General features: G+C 46.8%; 1 protein-coding gene across 1 annotated transcript in view; it reads left to right on the top strand.

Annotated features, from left to right (window-relative positions):
• Peak1 (pseudopodium-enriched atypical kinase 1) overlaps window positions 1-20,455 on the top strand; it is a 116,964-nt gene that overhangs the window by 65,128 nt on the left and 31,381 nt on the right. Inside the window, exon 3 of the mRNA XM_013011938.1 lies at window positions 3-2,416. Coding sequence (XP_012867392.1) covers window positions 3-2,416 — 2,414 coding nt within the window. The remainder of the gene's footprint in view (window positions 1-2; window positions 2,417-20,455) is intronic.

The raw sequence follows: 20,455 nt of genomic DNA on the forward strand, positions 1-20,455 counted from the left end.
AGGGGGGCCGCTTCTGCTACCCCGAGCCGTCCAGCGGGGAGGAGAGCGACGAGGACGCGCGCCCGGGCCGCCCCGAGGAGGCCGACGAGAGCTGGGGCGAGAGCGACGAGGAGCTGCTGGCCATGGAGATCCGCATGCGCGGCCAGCCGCGCTTCGCCAACTTCAGGGCCCACACGCTGTCGCCCGTGCGGCTCTGCGTGGGCAAGAAGTGGAACACGGTGCCCCTGCGGCACAAGTCCCTGCAGCGCGTCTGCGCCGTGGACTACGACGACAGCTACGACGAGATCCTGAACGGCTACGAGGACAGCTCCGGGGCCTCCTCCGGCCAGGGCAGCGTGCAGAGCATGGGCTCGTCCAGCTCCACCTCGCCCGAGTCCTCCCTCACCGGGGAGTCGCGCCCCGAGACGGCCAGCAGCGCGTCCCCGAGGCTGTGCAACGGGGAGCCGGTCCCCGAGCGGCCGGGGCCGGGCAGGGACGGCACGGAGGCCGAGCCCGGCCCTGCCGGCCCCGCTGGCCAGGAGAAGGACGCGTCCCGGGCTTCCAAGGGCTCCGCCAAAGCTCCGGAGACTCACAAAGCCGTCCTGGCGCTCCGGCTGGAAGAGAAGGACGGAAAGATTGCCGTGCAGACGGACAAGCAAGAAAGTAAAGTCTCCAAAGAGATCGCCGGGCAGGCGGTGACCATCAGCCTGGTTCCGGTGGAGGAGCAGGCGAAGCCGTACCGCGTGGTGAACCTGGAGCAGCCGCTGTGCAAGCCGTACACGGTGGTGGACGTGTCGGCGGCCATGGCGGGCGAGCGCCTGGACGGCCCCGCGGGCAGCGCCCGGGCCGCCGGCCCCGCCTCCACCCCCAGCTCCCCGGTCACGTCGCCCACGCTGACCCCGGGGCCGGTCAGCGCGCGTTTCCCAAAATCCAGCGCGATCCGGTACCAGGAGGTGTGGACCTCCAGCACCAGTCCCCGGCAGAAGATCCCGAAGGCCGGGCTGGCGCCGGGCGGGCCCGGGCCCGACGCGCCCCCGAGGAAGAGCTGCCACAAGTCGGCGCCCACCTCACCCACCGCCACCAACGTCGCCTCCAAAACCATCCCGGTCAAGTCGCCCAACCTGTCCGAAATAAAATTCAATAGCTACAACAACGCGGGGATGCCGCCCTTCCCGATCATCATTCACGACGAGCCGAGCTACGCGCGGAGCTCCAAAAACGCCATCAAAGTCCCCATCGTCATTAACCCCAGCGCCTACGACAACCTGGCCGTCTACAGGAGCTTCCTGGGGACCAGCGCCGAGCTGTCGGTGAAGGAGAAAACCACGAGCGTGATAAGCCACACCTACGAAGAGATCGAAACCGGGAGCAAAGCCTCGGAGGCGGCCGCGGGCCGAGCCGCCGACGGCGCCCAGGAGAAGGGGGCTTCCGGCGGCGCGGGGCGCCCGCGGGGCGCCGTGGCGCAGAAAGTTCTGGAGTTTAACAGCTGCCTCAGCAGAGGCCAGTCGTCCCCGCAGAGGAGCTACAGCTCCAGCCACAGCTCCCCGGCCAAGATCCCGAGGCCCCCGCCCGAGCTCGCGGCCAAAACCGAGGCCGCCCCCGAGTGTCAGCCGGCCGCGGCCAGGGAGCAGGCGAGCGCCGCGCCCTCCCCGACGGCGGCTGCCGTCCAGCCGCCCCAGGGCCCCCCCGAGGCCGCCCCACCGGGCCCCAAGACCTGCAGCGCCGAAGAGCTGTACGCCGTGCCCCCCGACGCCGAGCCCGCACCCGCCAGGCCCAAGTCTCTCTTTACGCCTCCGCCCGGCGGAGAGGCCGAGGCCCCTCCGGCCGCAGACAGCCCACCCGCCAGAGCGCAGAAGGAGCCCCTGGCGAAGCCGGCCGCGTCCCCCCGCGCCGCGCTGCGGGCCAGCCCCCCGGGCGCGCCCTCGCCGCCCTTCCCGCCGCCGCGCTCCACCTCCTCCCCCTACCACGCCGGCAGCCTGCTGCAGCGCCACTTCACCAACTGGACCAGGCCCTCCGGCCCCGCCCGGGCCACCGAGGCCGAGGCCGTCCTGCACCCGGAGAGCAGCCGGCGGGCGGCGGACGCCAAGCCCAAACGCTGGATATCTTTTAAAAGCTTCTTCCGCCGTCGGAAAACGGACGAGGAGGACGACAGAGAGAAAGAGCGCGAGAAAGGGAAGCTGGTGGGCCTGGACGGCACGGTCATCCACATGCTGCCGCCGCCGCCCGTGCAGCGCCACCACTGGTTCACCGAGGCCCGCGGCCAGGCCAGCGAGAAGCCCGCCATCGTCTTCATGTACCGGTGTGACCCGGCCCAAGGCCAGCTCAGCGGGGACCAGGCGGCCACGGCCGCGAGGGGAAGAGCGGAGGAGGTAGAAGCCGGGGGACCCGAGAAGAAGAACGTCCATTCGCCACCACAGATCCCAGGAACAGGCCCCAGGTACGTAGAGCACCCTGGTAAGGAGACGGGGAATTTTTCTTAACACGCTTTTAGGTGCTAAATTTTATTTAACATCTTTGATGATTGCACAAGAGCCATTTCTGCGGGCCATCATCTATCTGGAGAATGCAATCCCAGTTTAGAATAGTACCGGAGCCATCCGATTGCACTGAACAAAGTTTATGGCCCTGGCTCTCTAGCTAAGGGAGCCGGCTGCATGCTGGTGAATACAGACAAGCTTTACCATAGCAAAGCAAGCCCATCCCGCTGGAGCAGCAGCAATCCATTGCTGTCACGGTTCTGTGCAGTTCTGTGCTGGCGTGAGGAGAAGCAGCAGCAACTGAATGCTCTCTCCTCACTGCAAAGGAAATCAGAGTCTTTAAGCAGTTCTTTGGGGCTGTTACGAAAGTGTTATCCCCTTAATGCAATTACTTTATTTGGAAGCAGTGTTTGGTTTTATGTTATTCTCTCCTGGCCTCCTTTCAAGTGTAGTGAAAAAGTGGGGAGCAAGGAGCACTTTATAGATTTTTTTGTTCTAGTCCTGGGGCTTTGAACTCAGGGCCTGGGAACTGTCCCTGAGCTTCTTTTGCTCAAGGCTAGTACTCTGCCACTTGAGCCACAATGCCACTTCTGGCTTTTTATGAGTATGTGGTACTGAGGAATCGAACCCAGGGTTTCATGCATGATAAGTAAGTACTCTACCACTAAGCCACATTCCCAGTCCTATAGATGTTTAACATAGAATAAGAAGCCTTTTCATGTGTGTGTGTGTGTGTGTGTGTGTGTGTGTGTGTGTGTGTGTGTGTTTGCTGATATTGGGGCTTGAATTTGGCCTCAAGCCCTCACTTGGCTTTTCCTGTTGCAGGCTGGCTCTCTAACACTTGAGCCACACCTCCAGTTCTGGCTCTTGGATGGTTAATTGTAGATAAATGTCTCTCATTTGTCTGCCTAGACTGGCTTTGAACCTTGATTCCAAGATCTCAGCCTTTTGAGTAGCTAGGATTATAGCATAAGCCACTAACATCCACCTCACACCCCAGCCTTTAGCTAGTGAAATAGAGATAAGAGTCCTAGACTTTTCTGCCACACAGGCCTTTAAACCTCAATATCAGATTTCAGCCTCCTGAGTAGCTAGAATTACTGGCTTGAGCACTGGCACCTGACTCTATGTCCTGAGTACTGTGGTCCAATTTTGAGCCATCTTCCCTCCTGACTTAGCAGTGAACCTTCCTTCTCTGCCCAGCCTGGTTCTCTCTGACAAAGACAAAACAACCTCTGCTTAATGGGGAAGATTCTCTTGCCAGTTTTTCTTTAACCAAGTATAAATAAACATGTGTGAACACTTGATACCTTCAGTCTCCCTAACAAAATGCCATGAAGTTTTATACATGCTCTTTAAGAAAATGAGCCACCAAATAGTTGTCAAGTTCTAGCCATGTCCTGTTTTCCTTAAATCAGTGCAGTTGCAAAGCAACTGGAATAGCAGTAATACATTCCTAGAAGAGTAGTCTTATTGGTGGTTGAATGCTGAATGCTGTATTCGGTGTTTGCGTACTCAGTGATAGACTGTCCTACTCAAGGAGTCATAAAATGCATGTATTGCTGGTTACTGTTGTATTTCGCAAAGAGGCAATTTGAGACAGCAGGAGCTACCTGGGGAGGGCTGGCAGATAGTGCCTGCAGATCAATACATGGCTTTATGCCATGTGGGTATGGCTGTGGTAGATTTATCCACACCCTGGAAGAATCAATGATTCAGCCTCTCTTCTGAATGAATAAATGAGTGAATGAATGATTCAACAACTGTCCTTTGGCCTAATACCACTGTGTGGGGGCTTGAGGGCAGCCCCCTTGCCAGATATTTGTATTTTCACAGATTGGGTTATACTTGGACCAGTCATGCTTTCCAGTTTTCTTTTCTTTTCCTTCCTTCCTTCCTTCCTTCCTCCTCCTTTTCTTCCTTTCCTTCCTCCTCCTTTTCTTCCTTTCTTCCTTCCTTCTTTCTTTCTTTCTTCCTTTCTTTCTTTCTTCCTTTCTTTCTTTCTTTCTTTCTTTCTTTCTTTCTTTCTTTCTTTCTTTCTTTCTTCTTTTGTTGTTGTTGTTGATACTGAGGCCTGAACTCAAGGCCTCTCCTTCTTGCTTGGCTTTTTCACTTTAGGCTGGTGCCCTACCACTTGAGCCACACTCTACTGGTTTTTTTGCTGAATAATTGGAGATGAGAACCTCAAAGACTTTCCTGCCCAGACTACCTTTGAACCATGATCCTCAGATCTCAGCCTCCTTAGTGCCTAAGGTTGTAGGCATGAGCCACCATTACCTATTTTCTATTTCATGTTTTGGTTTTTGTTTCTCTCCCCCCCCCCCATTTCCCCCAGTGATGGGCTTGAGCTCAGGGACTCACTAGGCAGGTGCTCTCCACTTGAACCACACCCCTATCCCCATGGCTTTCCTTACAGTAACCCCACACAGCCACACACCACCGCTGGGCACTCTGGAGGGATGATAAGGCAGATGGCAGCACTCCCGGAGTTTCCAGCCCAGCAGTTCTCAGTGCTGGTACTTTACACTTCCAATAACTGCCACTGACTGAGTTCAGACCACACTTCAGAGCCACTGAACTCACGCCAGCCTAAAGATACATGCTGGAGTCCAGGGAAAGCCTCGTCAGAGGTATTAAGCTGTCGTTAAAGGCTACACGGGAGGCTGAAATCTGAGGATCGGGTATGGTGGCATAGAACTGTATTTGGGAGGTAGAGTTGGAAAGTTTGAGGTCAGCCTAGGCCAAAACACAAACCTTCTCTCAATAAGCAAACCAGGCATGGAGGTTCACATCCATAAACCCTGCTATACAGGCAAAGGTAGGATGACTGCTGTCCAAGGCCTGGCCCTGGAGAAAAAGCAAGACCCTGTCAGAAAAATCAATCAATGAAGGAAAAAAGTGCTCAAACCATGGCTCAAGCCACAGACTAGCTAGCTAGCTAGCAAGCCCTAGGCCCTGAGTTCAAGCCCCAATACCACCGAAAATTTTCTCATTTCATACTGTCCCCAAGCAAGTAGAAAAAGTAGTATTCATTAGGTTATTTTTAACATTGTGTAAAGTTTAGGACATGAATATGCATATTGAAAAACATACACCATTTGCTTCTTAAATAATTGCCTCCTTTACTTGGGCACACCATTGGTATTTACTTGAAGCAACTTAGAGGGAAAAAGCATTACAATCAAATGTCAACATTTGTGTTTCTGGCTTGATGGCAGTGCGCACATTAAGATACCATCCCACGGCTAGGGGCACACTGCTGACAGAAATGAAAATACAATTTTACTATGAGTAAATGAAGATTCTGAATCTAAGCTGTCTGTAAGGAATGAAGAATGAACAACTCCTGCACTGAAGGCCAGACCCAGGCAGGCCCCTGAAAGATGAGCAGGATGGAATACCATCATTTATTTGATTATTCAGAAGACAGAACCCGAATATATGCCAGACGACATTAGAACAGGTAGCAAGGAAAGACATTGCTGAAATTGTAAAGTTAAGTTTAACTTTAGCTTCGACTAGTTGGGTTACAATGACGCCTAGCATACAGACTTAATTTGAAGATTTCACGAGAAGGCATAAAATAGGCATAGCACACAGACTGTGGCATAGTGGGTGCTAAAAGATGGTAGTAGCTCCTCTGCTCTCACTGTGATGGAGCTAGATGTACAGAAGCACAAATGAGAGTGGTTAAATTACTTTAAAACAGATGCTTAGAAATAAAGTTGGAAGCTGGGAGTTGGTGGCTCATGCCTTGTAATCCTAGCTACTCGAGAGGCTGAGATCCAGGGATCATGGTTCAGAGCCAGCCCAGGCAGGAAAATCCATGAGACCCTTATCTCTAATTTTCCAGCAAAAAGCAAGAAGTAGAAGTGTAGCTCAGCTTGTAGAGTGTCACCTTGAAGAAGTAGAAGTGTAGCTCAGCTTGTAGAGTGTCACCTTGAACAAAAAAGCCAAGTGAAAAGTCCAAGGCCCATGCAATGATCACAGGTTTCTGAATAATGCAGTTGAGTTTGGGTCTCAGATCCACTCCCAAAGTCCCGTGGAACTACTGGAGAGTGGGGCCTAGTTGAGGGCTGTGCCCTTGATAAGAATATTAGAACTCCAACCCCTTCTTCCCAACACCTCTTTGCTTCCTGGCCACCATGAGATGAGCAGCTCTCCTCTGCCACATGCTCCCGCCATAATGTACTGCCTCACCACAGGCCAGATGACCGTTGACAGAAACTTAAACCCTTCCTCCTTGTTAGCTGATTATATCAGGTGTTTCATCACACTAACAAATACGAATGGTAAGACATTTGTCTTTCTCACTGTGTTGACTTTTGCACTGATGATGCAAAAACTGTTCTAGGTGAAACTGTTTGTTTTATAGTAAGCATCAAGGCCATGGCACTATATTGGGAATTTAAAAGACAAAAAGGTTTTGCTTAAGAATGTCTTTGGTGGGATCAGTGGATCACACCTGTAATCTCAGCTACTCAGGAAGAAAAGGGAAGGAACATGGTTAAAGGCTAGCCCAGGTAAAGAGTTGGTGAGACCCTCATCTCAATAAGCTAGGAATGGTAGCTCAGGCCAGTGATCCCACCTACCAGAGAGGCCATCGGTATGAGGATCATGGTCTGAGGCTGTCCCTGGGGATAGGAGATCACCAGATCTACTTAAAAACTAACTATAAAGCAAAAAAGGGCTAGGGACACTCAAGTGGTAGAGTGCCTACCTAGTAAACAAGGTCCTGGGTTCAAACCCCAGTACTACCAAAGAATAGAATATCCTTGATGAAGTCCTAAATTCATTAAATCTCAACTCTTTAATTATCTATCTTGTTAAAGATTCTGTGTGCTGAGAAAGTACACATAGAATACCTTCTTGTATATATTTATACCACAAGGGTGGTGGTGAAGTAGTTTGAGTTAGAAGGCTTAATCAGCCCTCTCATTCCTGGGGGGGAAAAAACTCACCAACAACTTCATCTGAGTACTCAGCAGGCATTTTTCTGAATGACCATAGTGAGCCTACCATTTCCATGGGAAAAGCTGACTGGATTTATTGTCAGTGATAAAATTCATGCTTTCAAACAAAATTATAAACTTTCAGAGTCATATGTTGGTGACTCCTGCCTATAATCCTAATTATTCAGGAGGCCGAGATCTGAAGAATGAGGTTCAAAGCCAGCCCTAGCAGACTAATCAAGAGAAGACTCTTACCTCCTATTAACAGACAAAAAGCCCAAAGTGGAGGTATGGTTCAAGTGGTAGCCACTCTTAAGCACAAAACTCACTCACGAACACTAAGACCCTGTGTTCTAGCTCCATTACCAGCATACACAAACACACAAAGAACTTTTGGAAACTTCTATCTGACCCCTTGACCTTGACAGCTTTCTAATCCTTACTATTTACTGATGAGATCAGTGGTGGACTTAGCAGACATAATCCTTCTTTAGGCCCTTTTTATCAGCCAGTCTCTGTGTTTGGAAGGCTTCCTTCAGATCTTTGCAAAGTTGGCTCCTCATCATTCAGCTGTCAATTTAAATGTCACCTTCTCAGAGGACTCTTCACTGACCTCCTATCTTCCTTCTCCTGACACTCATTTCATATTCTGTTCAACAAACTATGGTAGTAAAGTGTTTTTTTCTTTTTTGCCATTACCAGGATTTAAACTCAGGGCCCTGTGCTTGCTCAGCTTGCTTTGTGAAGGCTGGCACCCTACCACTTGATCCACACCTCTAAGAGGCCACCTTTTTTGCTAGTTGATTGAGGAAGGGAGTCTTATGACTTTTCTGTCCAGTTGGCTTCCAACCATGATCCTCTAGATCTCAGCCTTCTGAGTAGATGGGATTACAAGTCTGAGTCACCATTACCCAGCCATAGTGAACTCTTGGTCTATAACTAAAATCATATCTGTTTGCATATGTTGTTTTCAGACAAGTTCTATGTCCAAATTATGTTCCTGGCTGTAAGAACATTACCAAAACACAGAATGCCAAGTTTAGGAACTGGGCTTTAAAATAAATAAATAAAACTCCCTATCATAGGCAAGATCTATCACCACTCACATTGGTGTCTTTAAAGTTTTAGTTCAAAATCTTTTTCCAGGGATTGGGCATGTGGCTTAGTGGTAGAGTGCTTGCCTAGCATGCATACAGCCTCAGGACCACATAAACAGAAAAAGCCAGAAATGGTACTGTGGCTCAAGTGGTAGAGTGCTAGCCTTGAGCAAAAGCTCAGGGACAGTGCCCAGTCCCTGAGTTCAAGCCCCTGGACTAGCTAAATGAATAAATAAATTATCTTTTTCCAATGGCACAAATCTAAATCTAGTGAACTAGAGAATAGCTATAAAATTCCAGCCAGTGCTATCAATACCATTTGTTGTCTAACTTGCCTCTTGATCTTTAGCTGATCTTTCTATCTCCACCACCTTTAAACCCTGGTTTCCAGATAAACAAAGACCTCCATCCTATACTCGAGGATCCCAAGTACATCAGGGTTCTTTAGAAGTATCTCAAGGATCTGGGTAAGTCTAGCAGTAGCTAAAATTCTATTTACACACCCCAGCCAACCTCAGATTATAGCAGCAGATTGGATATGGGACACCTTTGCTCCATTAAAAATTACTATTGATCTGTATAAACTTTGCTTTGACCTCCTAAGGTTTTCTTCATCTTCTCAGAGACCTTTGAGCTCAATGGCATTCCTCAGAAATCCAGGAGTCAGTCCTGAGAATGCTCTAATCCACTCCAGCACTCACCGGTGCAGCCCCACGGCTCCCTGTGGTGGCTGGGCTAAGTCCAGCCTGACGCTTGTTCTGTAGATGATATTACCATATTCATCTTTTATGTGTTTCCTATGGCTGTTCTTGCACTATAACGGCAGGGTTGAATAGCCACAATAGAGACTATATGACCCACACAGCCTTAAGTACTTGCTGTCCTTTACCAAAAAGTTTGCTGACCTCTTAAGCTCAGATATCACAGTTGGCCTGGCTGTCAGGCCTGCCTGGACTAAAATAACAAGAGCTTCTCATAATGTATGAGAATGTGTGTGTGTGTGTGTGTGTGTGTGTGTGTGTGTGTAACAAGAGCTTCTCATAATGTGTGAGAGTGTGGTGTGTGTGTGTGTGTGTGTGTCTGTGTCTGTGTGTGTCTGTGTGTGTGTGGTGTATACCATAGTATGAAAGATGAAGGCCTGGGCTGGGAAGGTGGCTCAGTGGTAGAGCGCTTGCCTTGCATGCATGAGGCCCTGGGTTCGATTCCTCAGCACCACATAAGCAAAAAGAAAGCCAGAAGTGGTGTTGTGGCTCAAGTGGTAGAGCACTAGCCTTGAGCTGAAGAGCTGAGGGACAGCGCCCAGGCCCAGAGTTCAGGCCCCACGACCGGACCCCCCCCCAAAAAAAAAGAAAGATGAAGGCCTAAGCACTTCCTTGGAAGACACAGTTAGAAGCTTGCCTTATTTTAATTTGTTGGTTTTGGTGCCAGAACTAGGGCTTGAACTCAGAGCCTCTCACTACCATGTGAGCCACTTCTGGCTTTTGCTGGTTAATTGAAGATAAGAGTCTCACAGACTTTTTCTGCCTGAGCTGGCTTTGAACCTAGATCCTCAGATCTCAGCCTCCTGAGTAGCTGGGATTGCACTCATGAGCCACCTACACTTGGATTTCCAATAATAGCTTATTTTGTATTATCTTTTCTTGTTACTTACAGAATCCTATCTAAGTTATATTTGCCTATTGAAAACCAAACTGGCCTTGAAAATCATAAAGAAAAATATAACACAAGACCAAGAACACTGGGCTGGGTGCCAGTGGCTCACACCTCAGGAGGCTGAGCTCTGAGGATCACAGCTCAAAACCAGCCACGGCAGGAAAGTCTGAGACTCTTATCTCCAATAAACTACTCAAAAGAAACCAGAAGTGAGCACAAAGAAGCTTAGGGACAGCGCCAGGCCCTGAGTTCAAGCCCCAGGAACCAGCCCCCCAAAAAAGACAAGAACACAAATAGATGCTTGCTTTCCTGTTTGCATGTTCTTTTCCTCGAAAGAAAATTCTGGATTACAACATGTATAAAGGTCATGTGTACATTTGGAGACACATTGTTCCTAGTTCATGACATCCTTTAAATTGAATTTTTAAAATAATCTCATTTTAGAGAAAACTGGTACCAAAATTTTATCCTAATCATAGAGTGATACTGAATGGTTATATGCATATGTAACATGATGCTTGTGAGTATGGTTTTGGTTTGGTGCTTTTTTTGTTTTTTAGGGGTTTTTTTTGGGGGGGGGGGTCAGTCATGGGGCTTGAACTCTGGGCTTGGGCACTCTCCCTGCGCTCTTCAGCTCAAGGCGAGCACTCTACCACTTGAGCCACAACACCACTTACGGTTTTTTAGTGGTTTATTGGAGATAAGTCTCACGGACTTTCCTGCCCTGGCTGGCTTTTAACTGTCCTGCCCTGGCTGGCTTTTAACTGTGATGCTCAGATCTCAGCCTCCTGAGTAGCTAGGATTAAGGCGTGAGCCACCCGCACCCGGCTGGTTTAATTTTTTGTGTGACTACACTGGGGCTTGAACTCAGGGCCTGGGCACTGATCCTTAGCTTTATCACTCAAGGCTAGAACTCTACCACTTGAATCACAGCTTCACTTCCAACGTTTTGGTGGTTAATTGAGAGTAAGAGTCCCATGGATTTTCCTGCCCTAGCTGGCTTCAAACTAAGATCCTCAGGTCTTAGTAGCTAGGATTATAGGTGTGAGCCACTGCAGCCCTATAACAGGTGTGGTTGTAGGCGGCAGCTTTCTATTCCTTCCTGTTGGTCGTGACACTTTGCTTTGCAGGGAAGTAAACTGTCTTGATTCATCTAATCATGAATATCTTCCAGAGGGAAGATTCAGATTCAGAATCCCTGACTTAGTCAGCTTCGTTTGTTGTTCCCTTATGAATCTTATTTTAAATCACAGCACTTAGGTAAATCTTACACAATCATCTGTCACTCTCCCAGATGCGTTAGTTCTGCAGCTCATCCTTCAAGTTCTATAGGGAACAAGAGGCACAGGTTCATCCACACTCCCCGGGTTCCTCTGTAAACCCATCTGTGTCCTCAGAGTTTGTTAGGCCCTCTGAGTGTTCCTGTTGTACTCCTGCAGTGACTTGGAGTCTCCCATGTCTTCTGTCCCTCATAACATCAGCCTGAGCCCAGGCAGGCATGTCTGTGACCAGCAAAACCACAGAGTCATGTGATTCATTGACCTGTCAAGCAGTCTAAAAGTACTCTGCATTGGCACATCTATCCACTCTGTTAAATGTACTTTATGTGAATGTCCTAATTAATACATTGCATAAATGTCACCACACCCATTTTACAGATAAATAATGGACAGGGGTGCAGAATAGCATTGGCTACAGAGCTGACATTAAATGTGAGTTTCTAACTTTCCAGTTGGCCTGCAGGCCTTTGGGCCACCGTCTCAGTAAATGGTTATTTAACATAACTGCAATTGCCTCTTGATTACAGAGTGACATTTAGAGGTTTAATTTTAGGATGGACAATTGATCCTCTACAATGATGATCTCTCAATAGCAAAGAGAGAGCATGGCCTACAAGAAAAAAAGGCAAGGTAATAATGACCCTGGCGCACTGATTAGTGCCTCCTCCCCCCAACGAATTTTCATGAGTGAAAGTCTCAGGAATCAGCTGGTTGTCTTTCTGTGTGTTGGCACATGATTGCAGTTCTTCCCTGCACCTGACACTGACCTTCTCCATAGTGGAGAGCATGTTTCCAGATCCACCTGCTTGTCTGTGCTGGAACCAGTTCAGATCCCTTTCTCCATGGAGAAATCCTGGAGGGTGGTGGGTGACATTCTCTAGTGCTCTGCTGCCCTGATGCCACCTCATTACTGATTGCTTACCTCAACCCTCAGCCCCCACATGGGGGTTCTGAGGAGGAAGAGCCCCTAACACATGGAGGCATTATGGGTAATGAAGGGCTGGAGTAGTCTTTGAAGACTAGTACACTGAGGCATTGTGGGTAATGGAGTCGCCTTTAAAGATTAGCTGTATTTGGAGTCAGATCATGTGAGCCAACTCAAGACAGTCTGGAACAAGGATGGAAATGCAGATTGCAACCTCATTTTAAAAGGTCTTGTGACTTACCAGTGGCCTCTGGGCTGCCTCCGGGTTGTATGGATGATTGAAGAGGCCCCCTCTTGTTGTAGCAACTTTTTCTGTCATGAAGCCTGTCCTTCATGCTTACCTCTGTCCTCTGCTGGTGAAGTAACATTCCTTATGAAATGCTGGCAGGCTTCGCTTACTGCTGGAATCACAGAGGTCATTGCTTATATTCAGGGTAGTCTTCAGCCAGCGCTTAGAACAAAAATGCTAGACTAGGCCAAATCCTCTAACATTTTGTGAGTATGCATAATTATGCTCTAATAATAAACCTCAGATGATTAGGAATGGTTCCAAAGTATTACCCCCCCCCCACTTGTTAAACAGCTGATTATAAATTTCTTAGTGACTACCTACATTATTTACTTACCCTCCTCTGCTTATCTTCCTTCTGGGGAATGATGCTCCATTACTTTAGATGGTCCTGCTCACTTTTCACACCTTCTTTCTTCTATATTTATTGTCCTTTTCTTTCTGGGGGACAGAGACCATGAAAAATGGCTTGTCAGAGGATTCCTGGGACTGGCTCCATTTGAATCACCTGGAGTCTGTAAATGCAGATTCCTGGACCATATTTGAAGTTGTCAAATCTGTCCCTAGAGGTAGGAGCTCAGAATCCACATGTTTAGTGAACTCCCCAGACAATTTTTTTAGGTACATTAAAAGCTTAGTGACTGTTTTGGCATAATATTTTGTAATACAGACTTTGGAAATGTATGGGAATGCTAACAATAAAATCCCCTCTGAGGCTGGGAAGGTGGCTCAGTGGTAGAGTACTTGCCTTGCATGCATGAGGCCCTGGGTTCAATTCCTCAGCACCACATAAGCAGAAAAACAAATACAAAACCCAAAAAACAAAACAAAACAAAAAAAGAATTTCCAAGATTTAAAAATAAAATAAAATAAAATCCTCTCTGTATATGTAAGTTAATTTAAAAATAATAATAATACAGACTTGGATGTTAATTAGATCTGGGTTTGAATCTTGCTTCTGCCACTTATTAACTGTTATTTTGGACAAGTTACTTGATGTTTGCTTATTATTTTCCTCCGGTATATATTGAGAGGTAGAATAATGTAGCTGTTGAGAGAACAGACTCTAGAATGAAACTGCCATGCGAAGCAAAGTTCTGACAAGTCACTGAACCTCTCCAGGTTATAAAGTCTTCATCTGTACAACCCAGATATTCACCTGCCTGTAGGTGGCTGTAAGACTTAACTGAATTTATGTAAAGAGCTTAGAAAGGGAAAAGGGATTCCCCTATTTTCACTGCCTCCCCTAAGGCACTATTGACAATGTGTGGAAACAGTTTGGGCTGTCACCTGCAGAGGCAGCGGATGGTCCCAGCATTGGGTGTATAGAGGCAAGAACTGCAGCCCCCCCCCCCAGGAAAGAGTGACCCGGCTGGAGCATGGTGGTGCTGCTGAGGGGCGGGGCCCTGTGTCAGCGCTGCCAGCTGCTGTCATTATTGCTGTTGTGAGAGTGACAGCCCTCCAGTCACCCTGGGAACACGGTGCCTAACTCCACAGATGCAGAGCTGGCGTTGCATAGAGCTGGTTCTTACCCGGAAGCCAAATACCTAGAAACATTCTCAGACCAGACCAGTTCCTATGTTCTTAATTTTTTTTATTTCTATCATAAAGGTGATAGAGAGAGGGGGGTTACATAAGTGAGGTCAAGAATACATTTCTTTTTGGACAGTGTTACCCTTTCTCTCATACTCGCCCAGTTTAACCTTCCCATCCCCATAAAGAAAGCCTTTGCAATGTAAATAATTACTTTTTTGTTTGTTTAGGAGAATTTTCAAAATACAGCACATCTGTAATCATTTCTTCCCCCATCCTTTAATCACAGCCACATTCTTTTCCATCACCATAATCAAATATTTATTGAGTCTTTGCAATACTTCTTGCTTGCCTTACGGCACCAGTGCAGTAGAAAGAACACGGACATGTCCAGTGGCTCGTATCTGTAATCCCAGCTACACCAGAGGCTGAGAGCTGAGGGTCACAGTTCGAAGCCAGCCCAGACAGGAAAGTCTGTGAAGCTCTTTTTATCCAATTAAATAGCAAAAAAGCCAAAAGTGGAGGTGTGGCTCAAGCCATAAAGCACTAGCCTTGAGTGAACCTAAGCCTGAGGCCCGAAGTTCAAGTCCTCCTACTGGTACAGAAAGAAAAAGAGGAAGAGAGGGTGGGAGGGAGAAGAGAGAGAGAGAAAAAGGAAGAGAAAGGAAGTGGACATTGGAGTTGAGCGGTATCCATCCAGACCCCACACAGCCACCTACGCCCCCGTATCCACTCAGGCCACTTCTGATGATTTGTTTCCTCGCCTCTACTTCTTGATGTGTTCAGTGGTTACATGGAAAGTGTGTCACTTGCTTAGTGCTGACGGGACTGGTGTTCTGAGTACTCTGAGGTCACATTTCCTCAGTAAGCCTGTGGAGATCTAGAGGAGTCCCAGGAACATAGTCATCTCCCTGCTCTGAGTCAGAGGGTGGAGGGAGAGGAGAGGCGCACAGGACGAGGCCCCGGCCCTCCTGGGGCTGGCCTGCTGCTGAGGGCCGTGGGGATCGGTAAGATCTTGTCCATCCATCAATACGTTACTCCCTTCTGTTTGGAGTGAGTCAGGGCTGAAGGGGAGTGCTGAGCAGATGGAAGAATGACAACCTTATTTGATTGCTCTTTCCCAAAATTAGCTGATCTTTTCTATTAACTTGCCCAGATACCATTCTGAGTTGGTATTTCATAGGGTTTTTAAACCATCATTTTTCTTAGTATTATGAAGGTGACAGTGATTTATAGTGGCCTCTTTTTTTTTATTAATCTACCTTGCTGTCATACAGTCTGATGCCTTGAGGACATTTTAATTTTCTATTCACATCTACTTTAAAAAAAAAAAAAAAGTCAGGCACCAGTGGCTCACGCCTATAATCGTAGCTACTCAGGAGGCTGAGGATTGTAGTTCAAAGCCAGCCCAGGAAGAAAAGACTCTTATCTCCACTTAAGTACCAAAAAAAGCCTGAAGGAGAGCCGTAGCTCAAGTAGTAGAACAGTAGTCATGACCAAAAAAGCACAGGGGCAGCATCCAAGCCCTGAATTCCAGCTCCAGGATTAGCACGCAAGCACACAGGTGCACACACATGGCTCTCTGTGCAATATCAGAAAATTAGAACCTATTCAAGACTTTGTATATAGCTGCCAATCTTCCCCATACCAACACCAAGCCACCAGGAATAGCTACCTTTGTTTGAGCAGACTGGGTTCGACATATTAACAGGAACGCGATCGGTTAAAGGTTAATCTCAGTTCATGATAAGATGTTTGACGTTTGTGGTTAAAAGACTACAGAGACTTAGTGGGGAATTGGGGCTACCAGATACAGATCAGTAGACGTGACATTTGTCTACCTGCAAATGCCAGGGACTAGGACACTGTAGCAAAATCAAGTGGAAGACCTGGGAACCAAGAGAGGATTAAGAAATGTCACACTGGTAGGGGGTCCTAGAGGTAGAGAGGAAAAAGAAATGGAGTATTCTTCTTTTCTCCCTTCCAATAGACTACAAAGCTGTGAAATTTGCTAACTTTGAGCTCTTCCTACAGCTCAGGAGACCAGTAACAAAACCATGAAATTCTGTTTCTCATGTACTTTGGACCAAGTTTTAGCAGTAACAAGAGTTTGAGTGCTTTTGTTTTCTTAATCACACATTTGAGTCAGGCACTGGTGGCTCATGTCTGTAATCCTAGCTACTCAGGAGGCTGAGGTTTGAGGACCACAGTTAGAAGCCGGCCTGTACTGACAAATCTGAGAGACTGTTATCTCCAGTTAACTAGCAGAATACCAGAAGTGGAGATGTGGCTCAAGTGGTAGAGCACGTGAGTGAAAAAGCTAAGGAACAGCACCCAGGCCCTGAGCTCAAGCCCTAGTACCCACACAGCAGAGAAAGTGTGTGTGTGTGTGTGAGAGAGAGAGAGAGAGAAAGAGAGAGAGAGAAAAGAGAAGAGAAGAGGTTGCAAGTCTGATATCATTTACTGTCTCTTCTGAAGCTGAAGATGGTCAGATTTGAAAATAAAGTTGAAATTGTGGAGATATTTGGGTACATAAAGGCCTTTAATCTGTTCCTTTTTCAACAGTACATTCAGACATTTAACAGAATTTTTATAACAAAACCTGTCTTGAACAAAATTGCGAGGAAAACATTGGGGGGGGGCGGATTACTTGATTTGATGGTGTAGTGATGAATCCTACCCCCTGGGGAAAACAAGTGAGCTCCTGGGGAGCTTGCCTCTGTAGCCTTGAATTATGTATGAATATTACAGGCTGAGGAGATGCTGCCTTCTAAGGGATCCATCTGTGTAACAGACAGACAAATTTGTAACAAGTTTTCTATTTCCTTAGCCTAAGTGTTTAGAAGAGTTACCTTTGTAGAGATAATGAGGTGTATTTGAATTATCAGGTCAACCATTCCAAATTGCAATTAAAAACTGACCATCAGTAAAAAGCTGGGTGAAGAATTTAAAGTCTGGTTGCCCCTTACCTGCTGGAGCTTCATTGCTGGGCTCCTGATCATACCAGACTCCATGGGTGCCCTCATTTCCTAGAGACTAGCATAGTACGTTTATATACCCTATGCACATCTTGCAAACTTTAAGTCAAGCCAAGATTATGCATAGTAAATACCATGGACATGCTGTGACCCTGGCATTATACTGTCTCATTGAAAGAATGATGACAAGAAGGAAAGAGTATACATGTGTTCAATCTTTTCTGGTTTTCAACCTGCAACGGGTTGAATCTGAAGATGCAGCCTCCAAAGGCACCGAAGCTGAGCACAGAGGCCAACCACACATGCCTTCCATACTGAAAGCATACCGCCTGCCACGGGCCTAGGCCAGAGAGCTTGCAGACCAAGAACCTGGTGTCAGCACCAGTGTTGCTGTAGACTCTACCATGTATTTTACAACTAGGGAGCTTTGCAGAATGAATCTAAATAACATAAAAATAAAAGGCATAACTTCATCTTGTTCATAGGCCACTTATCACATCAAAGAATATAGTGATGAATACCAAATTATACGTAGCTTGGAAAGAATAGTTATCTTGGTCATTATTTTACTATTTGAAAATGTGTGAACAGACACTGTGTAAGAAAATTTCACAGCTTTCTTGTAATTTTCATCTTATGGAATTTTTTTTTAACCATCTGTCTTATGGCTGAGAATGGGGAAATTTTCATTTTCTTGGTTACCTCTTCATAATATCAAGTTAGTTCAGAAATTCAAGCTATAGGAAAATAAAACCCGGCTTCTGACTCCCAATTTAATGTTGGCATTTAATGTTATATTAAGCATTCTCCAATGAGATATTCGTGGGAGAGGAAACCTGTATGAAGTATAGTATTTGATATTTAGTATTTGGAAATGCTTTTCAGGTTTTATGTCTACATAGAAAACAAAACCAGTGATCAAAAGTGAAATTCCCTTATAAAATTAACATAGCTAATGATAAACTATGGTAAAGATTTTATCCGTAGGTAATTTTCAGTTTCTGCTGAACCAACCTCTAAAGCCATTTCAATTGCTTGAAATTCACTTTTCAGTCTTAGTACGTTATTATACCTGATTTTGAACTCCAGCCACTCTCTTTACTATTTTCATCATTCAAAGAGCTGTTTTTTCTTCCATTATTAAGATGTGATATGTCATAAATGTGTATTTTTAATTCTTACTCCTTTTCCACACTGCTGTCAGGAAAAATGCAGACTAAACATTTTAGCTTTTTTTTTTTCAAATCCTTGTTAATTTACTTCCATCAATTTTTTTTTCATATTTCTTTCTACTTGGCAATTCTCTTAACTGCTCACCTAAAACACCAGTACATTCATTATGATGCTGAGTGCCAGTGGCTCATACCTGTAATCCTAGCTCTTTAAGAGGCTGAAATCTCAGCATTGAGGTTCAAAACCAGCCCAGGCCGGACACTCTTCTCTCCAATTAAAAGCTGGACATGGAGATGTGGCTCAAGTGGTAGAAAGCCAGACTTAAGCAGAAAAAGCTAAGGGACTGTGCCCAAATCTTTATCTTGAATGTAAGTTGTGCTACTCTAGTCCTCAAGGAACATGAAACGGCTCGCACTTCACTTAGCTCCTACTGGAAACTCCCTTGGCACAGTCCCCAGGCCACACCCCTGAGGTGAAGGTCAAGGTGCAGAGTTCAAGCTCATTCCCATGGTGCACCCAACACAGCTCTGTCTGTGTTCTCTGGGGCTCGTCATGTTTCAGAACATGATTAGCAGATCCGCGGAGCCCCTGTGAAAATCTTGAATGGGAAATTGTGTGAGTGAGTACAGTGGGTGAGTCTGTGATATTTCTGGCTTTCTAGCATCCGTGTTTTATTTGGCTGTGCCCTTCAGAGCACAGAGCTGTGTCCCTGTGAGGAGCAGGCCCAGGGAGTTCCTCCTTGGTTAATGGCAGCTGCTTTTATAGTAGTTTTACAATTGCTGAACTTCGGGATACACAGCCCACTGGCTGCCTTCACCAGCCCTTGTGGATAAATGGAGAGCTTTAACTCATCACCCGGATTGGGGTTGGAGCACAAGAGCTAGGTTGCAAAGACCAGGAGCCCACCAACATGGGCTCTGGAATTAGATGAGAATTTTTCTTCTCAAAGGACTGCTACCAGGTGCCAGTGGCTCATGCTGAGCTGAGATCGGAGGATTCAAAGTTAGCCCAAAGTGAAAAAAAGCCAGAGAGACTCCAGCCTAAGCAGGGCTGGGAATGTGACTTAGTAGTAGAGTGCTTGCCTAGCATGCATGAAGCCCTGGGTTCGATTCCTCAGTACCGCATAAACAGAAAAAGCCAAAAGTGGCACTGTGGTTCACGTGGTAGAGTGCTAGCATTGAGCAAAAAGAAGCTCAGGGACAGTGTCCACCCAGGCCCTGAGTTCAAGCCCCAGGACTGGCAAAAAAAAAGATAAGCGAAGTTCCAAACTGGAGGCATGATGCAATTGGTAGAGTACCAGCTATGAACGACAAAGTTGAGCAAGTATGAAAACACTGAGTTCAAGCCCAATATCTGTCACGATTTTTAAAAAGGAAGACAACTGGTATTTTAAAATCACTTTATGTTTGTTTCTTTGAACTTAGAAATGGGTGTATTAACTTTTGCCAAACAAATATATTTTTCCTCTCCTGAAATGTTGATAAATACTCAGTAATCACCAACCCTTTTATTTTCCTTAGGGGCCAGTACTGGGGCTAAAACTCAAGGCCCAGACTCTATCTCTGAGCTTTCATGCTCAAAGCTAGCACTCTACCACTAGAGCCACAGCTCCACTTGTAGGTTTTTGGTGGCTCATTGTCTCATAGACTTTCCTGCCTGGGCTGGCTTTGAATTACATTCCTCAGATCTCAGCTTCCTGAAGAGCTGGGATTACAGTTGTGAGCCACTGGTGCCTGGCTTTTGAGTGATGTCTAATCTTGATACTGAGTGGTCACTGAGAGTGTCTTGGACATGTCCCCTTGTCTTCCCTAATGCAGGAATTTAGAGCCAATTACCTTGATTTTTGTGTTGGTCCATAGTATGAGAAGGTAGCTTTATGTGGCACTGAGGGCAGCCATGCAGGAGGGGGCAACAGGTTTTGCTCTGCAGAGCCTCCTTCACACAGACTGAGCTGTTCATGGATAATATGGAATCCTTCCTTCTTCCCTGTCCCAGAGTCAGATCCCATCATGCCACTTACTCTGGTTCTGCCAGCTTTGAGACAATATAGTGTGTGTGAGTGAGTGTGTATGTGTGTGTATACGCACATGCACGTGCATGCACGCACGCACATGTGTGC

This window comes from Dipodomys ordii, unplaced genomic scaffold (assembly GCF_000151885.1).
Source record: "Dipodomys ordii isolate 6190 unplaced genomic scaffold, Dord_2.0 Scaffold15, whole genome shotgun sequence".
NCBI lineage: Eukaryota > Metazoa > Chordata > Mammalia > Rodentia > Heteromyidae > Dipodomys > Dipodomys ordii.